The 8,387-nt window shown below is 36.9% G+C and overlaps 1 protein-coding gene across 7 annotated transcripts; it reads right to left on the minus strand.

Moving 5' to 3' along the window:
* Positions 1-1,786: 1,786 nt before the first annotated feature.
* Positions 1,787-8,059, minus strand: LOC130733430 (cellular nucleic acid-binding protein homolog). 7 transcript variants are annotated; one of them, XM_057585598.1, is made up of 11 exons: positions 7,798-8,059; positions 7,396-7,584; positions 5,714-7,141; positions 5,380-5,552; positions 5,007-5,087; positions 4,593-4,706; positions 4,335-4,499; positions 3,602-3,751; positions 3,278-3,394; positions 2,791-2,856; positions 1,787-2,635 (listed from the first exon to the last, which is right to left on the minus strand). In XM_057585598.1, the coding sequence occupies exons 5-11, from the start codon at positions 5,034-5,036 to the stop codon at positions 2,360-2,362; spliced, it is 918 nt and encodes a 305-aa protein (XP_057441581.1). In that variant the 5' UTR covers positions 5,037-5,087; positions 5,380-5,552; positions 5,714-7,141; positions 7,396-7,584; positions 7,798-8,059; the 3' UTR covers positions 1,787-2,359. The 7 variants fall into 7 exon arrangements, with proteins under 7 accessions (XP_057441581.1, XP_057441584.1, XP_057441578.1 ...); XM_057585601.1 differs by lacking the exon at positions 5,380-5,552 and having other exon boundaries at positions 4,593-4,687; positions 7,058-7,141; XM_057585595.1 differs by lacking the exon at positions 5,380-5,552 and having other exon boundaries at positions 7,058-7,141.
* Positions 8,060-8,387: the final 328 nt, after the last annotated feature.

Genomic DNA, 8,387 nt, shown 5'->3' on the forward strand with positions numbered 1-8,387 from the left:
TAAATTCTAGTATGAGTCACAAAAGGAACCTATTTTTCTTGATTTTAGCTCAATATCTTAGGTGCCCACAGGGTGGGGAAGTTTCAAAATGGTCCACCGGTGGACCAAGGGTCATAGTAGTAATTTACAAAATAAAAATATAAAAAAAAAATTGTGAAAAAAAACCCTCTCTACAAGTTGATGAGCCCACCGTCCTTGTCGGTGGTGGTGAAGGAAAAGCACGATGATGATGGTGATGGCTTCACGGCCATGAAGAGAAGAAGCTTGTGTGGTGATGGTGGCTCGCGTGTTTGGGGCTGCTGGACTCGTTGAAAGAAAGCTTGTGGCTGTCCATGGTGTTGCTCAAGGAAGGAAAAAAACATGAAGATGGTGGCTCATGTGGTGCTCCAATGTGATGTGGGAAAAGAATGGTGTTGGGTGCTGCATGAAAGAAAGAAAACGGGAGAGAGTAAAGAGGGACCATGGTGTCCGGGCTCGTCGAAAATCGCCTCCAGCGATGGCTCACGGCGGAACGGCAAATTGGTTAAGGGGTTTTGCCGCGGACGATGAGGGGAGTGCAGGTGTTGGTTTCTCCAAATGATGAGTGATTCGCCAGAGATTGAAGGTTGACGGTGGCGGTGGTTAGGATTCTGTCTTCTCTATTTTACGTCGTCCATAGGGGGTGGTGGTGGTGCGGCGGTACTCGTCCATGGGTGGTGGTGTGGCACGTGGCGGCGGCTACCATGTGAGGAAGGGAAGAAGGCGTGATGGTGATGGTGCTTTGTTGTTGAGGAGAAAATAGAAAGGAGAAGAAGATAATACTGGAAATGTTAGAATTTTTTTTAATAATAGGAGAAAGTATATTACACTTTTACCCTTTTATTACCCTTTCAATCCTAACCATTCATCTATAGAATATTCTTTGATTCCAAGATCTGACAGTTTTAAATAATGGACCACCGGTGGACCAATTTGTAAGTTGTCCACCCTAATGGGCACCTATCTTAAGAAAACTTAGTGATATCATCTTTATTTTTTTGCTCAAAATTAATATCATTTCGTTGAACGGGCTCAAGCTTTGCGTTAAGTTGGTACCTGAACTCAATAATTTCGTGGTGTTTCTTTAGTTATTAAAAGTTAAAACCACATCTTAGTTTGTGTGATGGGATCCACATGACCCAGGAGTCTTACTACCGGTTCTATGGATTATTCCTAAACATCACTACTTCTTGGTCCATTGCACGTTTTTTTGAATTAAACCAACCAATATTCGGACCGTCACCAGTAACAAGACTCTTCATGACAAGACTCTTACCATTTAGTTCTTTTCCGAATGAATGAGATTGTATGAGATAAACTATATAAACAAATACATTTAGCATTGGCAACAGCCTGAATGTCTGCGTCGATGAAATTAACTTGTGGAAGAATTTCATATACCCATACATAGTTAAGAAAAAAAAAAGGCCAAAGAAGCGACATGATCAGCTAACCGAAGCTCATTTTAATCCACAGTTTGATGAACTAATCCACTAATCTCATCAGATTATTCTGTCTTACTTGTTAAAAATTAATCCGAATCTACAAATCAATCCATACTATGAAGTGGTTGATGTTGTTCGCACTGCCTCGGTTTTAAATGACTAGCCCTTCAGTTTCACCAGGCTAGTCCAATTAAAGAATTCCACCATTTGTTATAAATGTGCTGAGGAAACATAAATCCAAACACTACTGACACATAATCCTAAAATTGATTGGCAAAAGGTACATGGCCTAAATATTCAGGGGTTTAGTTGCATACCTCAAATTCAAAGAACGATAGTACTGAGAATTTTCACAAAATTGTAGAAAGGATAACTGAAAAGACAACAACAAAAGACTTATCCCAGAGGACAACTATATGGATTACTTGACGCCAATGCAACCGATCAATAACTGAAAAGGAAGAATGAATATAAATTCACAAACTTGAATATGAGGGTGACTTGGTTGGTTACAAATGGCATGATAGTGATTATAAACCAGAATTCTGGAAAGCTACCACCTGTTGTAACTTCTCTGACTCTCCAATCCCTAGATGTTGAGAACCTGTGATGAAAAGCATTGCCTGATCCTCCTGAATAAGGGGAGTTATATCATAAACCGTCTATGTGTTAGAAGATTTAGAACTTGGATTGTGCCTTACACTGCTAAAAGAATGAATCTTAGTAACTTTCGTTGAATGTGTAACTGAAGACATCCATTACTACCAGAGTCACCAAACCTAGATGCTGAGAACCTATGATGGAAAGTCTTGCCTGATCCTCCTGAATTAGGGGATGTTATACCATAAACCTTCCATATATTAGCAGATATAGAACCTGGAGTGTGCCTTCCACTGCTAATTCGTTGAAGGTGTTATTGGAGACATCCAATTGTTCCTTTTGGATTCTGAAGGAGACATTTCATCAAGATGCTCTACCCTACAACCACCTCTATGCTTTGATGGCTGTTGAGTTGTAATGGCTCTTTCTTCTGTCAAAGGCTTTTTCTCCATATAAGGCATGCCCATATCATGAGGTGCAGACCTATCTCCCATGTAGCCATTCTCTTTCTGGAATGTTGGACTTTCTGTGTTTGATAATGTATGTCCCCTCTTTCTTACCTCCTCTTTTACCTGTGGAGGTGAACCCAACAGATCAGAAACTACTTATTCAGAAATTCTGAAATAAAACCTAGTAAACAAACGATTGTTATGTGACAAGAAGGCATAAAAACCAACAACAGAAAAGATCAAACAGCTATAATAATTTTAATAACTTGAAGACATACTTTCACATATTGCACCTGACCATTACTCCAGCATTCTCGGTAAAAAAGTTCTTCCCCTGAACATGACTGCATCGAGCCTCATAATTATATACTCATAATTTAATTTCAAAAATGTATTTTGTGTCATGTCAAAGTTTTTTAAAAACAGTTTAGATGTATATGTTACTAGTTACTTACTTACTTCTAGTAGGAAAAAACATGAAATTATTGAAAAAGCACACCGAAGGTGAGCCCTAATTGTGTGTTGTCTTGCGGTGGTTGGGAGGTGGGGAGCATTAACAGCAAAGATAAAAAAATCTAAAATAATTTTAACAAATAAAATGAAAACCGAAATATGATGCTCTCTATCAAAGTATTCTGAATACAATTTGACATTTTTACTTTTCAATTATACATTTACTTTTGAAAAAAAATAAGACAGTGTCATTTCCTACTCGTGTGATTCGTATCGTACCATATAAGATAACTCTTTAAATAAAAAACTTACCAAACCAGTATGACCAGTTTGACCACATTTGTAACAAGAAATTTCTATTGGTGTAGAACCTGTAGTATTGGCACAACATAAATGACCAAAGCTCTTGCAGACATAGCATTGGATTTCCTAGTTAAACAGAAGGGAAAGGTAAACAATCATTAACAATCATTTGCTGAACATTCCATAATAATCCATATCGAATTAACCCACTATATTTATCGAATTAACCCACTATATTTGAAGTTAATTTAACCATAAAACCTTTTGCAAAGTTCCCCATATGATAAAAGAAAATAATGAAAAGGATGGCAGAAAGACATGGGCGAGAACAACCTTGAGATCGTACATTGAATAAAAATTTCCGCATGAAAACATATCATGCCCAGAAATTCGACACCTCAAGCATATTGAATCACCCATGTGCGTCCTTCGACAGTTTTTAACAGGGTGGCCAACTTTCCTGCAGATAATGCAATCTCGTTCCTACATAAACATGAAGGAAATCTAGATAAACAATGACAAAACACTTCAAAGTGTTGACAAACCATGATGGAAAAGTCTATTATACTGTAGTGCATTTGTACCAGTAGGAATAGTATATTCTGATTTATCGAATGCAGAATTCTACCAAAAATATTATTTTAAATCAAACTCATTCAATCCAGTCCAATTGCCCAGAAACAGCCACAGTAGCAGTTTCAAAAAGCCACTAACACAAGCACATTAAAGTTTACGAGGTTGTCTAAATGACCCATGAAAAACTTTGGGTTAAATAACCATGATCCTAGGTAGACCAATCACATTTAAGATAAGTGAAATGAAACTTTCATATTTTATTTATTAATTAATTTATAAATAATCTTATTGGTTCATTGGGGTGGGGTTGAGTAAGTAAGTAACCCTCATGGGTCATTTAGCCAACCACATTGCACCATAGGCTCGAACAATCAACAAAAAAGTAAAAACACAAACAGTTCATATCTACTACACTACACATTGCATATTGTATCCATGACATGACATCTTCAAAAAGCAAAATAATATGAAAAATAAAAACCAGGCTTACCTTTTTGCAACGCTTAGCTTGATGCATCAAACTGCCACATAGATAGCAAGGTTTCTTCAGCTCCTTAGCGGCTGCACACTTAACAGTAGCATGGCCTTCTTCACCGCAATTATAGCATGTTTCCCAACCACAGTCTGCCGGAGGATCATAATACCTCGGACCCCGCTGATAGCATTGAAACATATACACCCAACTGAGCCGTGAAGACAGTAGCATAGTATTTTTAACATCACAATTTAGAACGAATATTCAACTCACAAGCAACTTTCGCAGAACCACATTGTCACTCATCTGAACAGTGCCTGCTTCCGAAGGCTCCATTTTTTGTGTGCCTTTGATAGTCTCAACAGCCTCTTCTTGAAATAAAACAGCCTACATAATAAACACAGAGCACGACCGAAAATGTCTAATAAACTAATTTTCAATGGAAATTCAATGATACAACAATCGATCATATTTTTGCATCACAAATGTGTAGCTGTAAAGTCATATTTTTCACTGTTCACACATTAGTGCCATGTAGATAAACTATTATTTCAATTCAATTTTTCCATAATATTTCAATGAAATATGAATGTGCAATTTGGACAATAGAATAGCATTTTTAACATCACAGTTTAGAACAAATATTCAACACACAAGCAACTTTCGCAGAACAACATTGTCACTCACCTGAACAGTGCCTGCTTCCGTATGCTCCATTTTCTATGTGCCTTTGATAGTCTTCACAGCCTCTTCTTGAAATAAAACAGCCTACATAGTAAAACTAGCTGCTTATAAATATAATAAACCCAAAGCACAACCCAAAATGCCTGTAAACTATTTTTTGGGGGAAAATGTTAAATGTTACAACAACCAACTCATATTTTTCACTGCCCACAAATTTGTACCACATAAATAATCAAATAAACTATCATTTCAATTCAATTTTTTTATAACATTTAAATGAAATCAGAATATGCAATTTGGACAGTGGCATAGTATGAGAAGAGAGAGATGTAACTGAATTTCAGGTTCTGTTATTGAGAACTGGTCAACTGATTACATGTGATATAGAGATTGGAGTGACTGAACTGGTGGCATTGTGTTTGGCAAGGGTGGAGGATTCAAAGGTGGAAAGGCAGGTCGAGCAGCTTGTGTACCCCGCCACTGAGATTGACCAGGAAGCCACTGTTGTGAAGAAGAAGATTCATTCCGCTGAGGCTGACCAAAATTCCACTGCATAGGACCAGAATCCCACTGAGATTGTCCATTATTCCAAAAAAATTGACATGCATTCCACTATGAAGTATGAGAAGAACCTCCATTGTTTTTTTTTTTTTTAAATACTCCATTGTTGGGATAAGGATTTTGTACAAAGGTAAAAGGTTTTATCAAACCTGTGATAACAGACAGAGGCTGTATGTCCTGTTGGAAGACACACTTGACACTGCACACCATAACCTCTGCCTCAACCTTTTCCACCACATCTCTTGCCATTAAAATTGGAATAACCATCATGACTAGCCTCTGCAGAGTGTACTGGAGCAGGAGCATATGTGTTGGCAGAGGAAGAACCCTGATTTTCAAGTGTTTAGGTAAGATTGACTCAAATCTCAGTCAGAAATTTCCTATAGCACTCAATTCGAGCCTCTTGATCCCGAAGAAGAGATTCAATTTCATCCAAAGACAAAGCCTGAAATTTGTCACTCATATGAATGAGATTCACCAGAGACTCGTATTTAGTAGGAAATCCTTCTAAGATGATTTCTGCTTGCTCCTTTGCAGAAACAGGATCACCAATTGACCGTGGTGGATCAGTAATTGACTTGATTCACATCAAATATTCAGCAACTGTTCGAGAACCAAGAGAAGAATTGTGCAGTTATGTGCGACGTTGTAAGGGTTTCGCTTGAATTTGGGCATGAACATAGGTGTGCAAACTATCCCAAAGTTCAAAGGAGCGCTTGCAACAAACCATCTTGGTTAGAATTGGTGCTGAGATTGTAGATTACAGCCAAGAAAGAAGAAGAGCGTCCTGCTTCTCCCACAAAAGATACACTAAACTAAGAATTCCAGCAGTAGGATCTGCTTCAGTCGCAAATCAAGGTGGAATCATAGGATGAACGAGAAGAAGAGTAAGACTGTGACCAGTAATCACTGATTCGATTTGCTACTTACAGAGTAAAAGTTTCATTTCTGAAAACTTTTCGGCAATTTGAATGAGTAAAAGCAGACGAACTTGTTTAGAAGATACTCTGATGTGACAGACGCAGAGTTGAGCAGAGCAACTCTGATATGCGAATGCGGCGGAATCGGTTGAGAACTGGCGGTGACCATAGCTTCTTAGTTTCAAGCTCTTGATACCATATGAGAAGAAGAGAAAGACAGAGAGAGATGTAACTGAATTTCATATTCTGTTATTGATAACTGATGAATTGATTACAACTGATATATATACATATAGGCCTATCACCTTGTAACTGACTCTGCCAGCTCATAGAAGTTGTATAACTAACACTGCTGAACTTAGAACAACTATACATTATACACTATTACATAGCATTTTAACTTAACATTTTAGAGCAAATATTCAATTCACAAGCAACTTTGGCAGAACAACATGGGTCTGTTTGGATACCAACTTATAACAGCTTATTGCAGCATATCTACTTCAAAAAGTACTAAATAAGTTCCAAGAAGTGCTTTTTTATTTGCATCCAAACGGGCTGATTGTCACTCACCTGAACAGTGCCGGCTTCTGTAGGCTCCATTTTCTCTGTGCCTTTGATAGTCTCATCCACACCCTCTTCTTGAACTAAAAAAGCCTACATAGGAAAAATTGATGCTTTTAATAAACACAAAGCAAAACCCAAATGTCTATAAGCTATTTTTCGAGCGAAAATGTCCAATGATACAACAATCAACTCATATTTTTCCACTGCCCATAAATTTTTACCATATAAAAATCATTTTTTTTCAATTCAATTTTTTCTATAACATTTCAATGAAATCAGAATATTCAAATTGGGTATATTTCAAGTTTTCAACTTTCAATTACCCTTTGAGATTTACAAGCTACCTTCTGAACACTAGATTCCAACTTCTTCCTCCTCTTCCTTTTCCTCATATTTTTCTGAGACTTTTCCCCCTCACTATATTCTTCCATTGCTTCTGAAAGTGCGACTCCACTCCAAACGGGCTGATTGTCACTCACCAGAACAGTGCCGGCTTCCATAGGCTCCACAACCTCTTCTTGAACTAAAAAATCCTACATAAGAAAAAATTGCTGCTTTTAATAAACACAAAGCAAAATCCAAAATGTTCAATGATACAACAATCAATTCATATTTTTCCACTGCCCAGAAATTCAAACGATATAAAAAATAAAAACTAAAAATCAATTTTTTCTATAACATTTCAATGAAATCAGAATATGCAAATTGGGTATATTACAAGTTTCAAGTATTCAACTTTCAATTACCCTTTGAGATTTACAAGCTACATTCTGAACGCCAGATTCCAACTTCTTCTTCTTCCTACTCTTCTTCCTTTTCCTCAATTTATATGCTATTGTTGCTTCCGAAAGTGCTACTCCTCTCGGTTGGTCCAATACGACGCTGTTTTCCGCGTTAGGAGCATGCATGAGCTGCTGCTTCTTCGTCGAGATGATCGCATCCTCCTCCTCTGTGTTCTTCATCATCTTCCCTTTTCGAATTTTGCCCTAACCCTAATTTGTGCTATGTTTGTCCCTTTTGGTATAAATGAAAATTAAAATATTGGATTTGGCGGAAATTAATTTGGGGTTTGTGTAAATAAATTTTACACACACACAAATATTTAATTTAATCCTTTTAAGAAAGAAAAAAAGAAATAATGAGCACTTGCAAAAAAATTGAAATATGATTATTTAAATAAGTAATATTAATTAGCTAATTGAAAAAAGAGCTCTTGTGATGGATAGGAAGGAAGTTAGAAATTGAAAAAGAAAAAAAAAATAGCTCTAAAGATTTTGTAATATCACACCACCATTATTTTTTGCCCAAATTATATCTAGACATGTTAAGTTTGATT

Source organism: Lotus japonicus, chromosome 1 (genome assembly GCF_012489685.1).
Source record: "Lotus japonicus ecotype B-129 chromosome 1, LjGifu_v1.2".
In the NCBI taxonomy this organism is placed as follows: Eukaryota; Viridiplantae; Streptophyta; class Magnoliopsida; order Fabales; family Fabaceae; genus Lotus; species Lotus japonicus.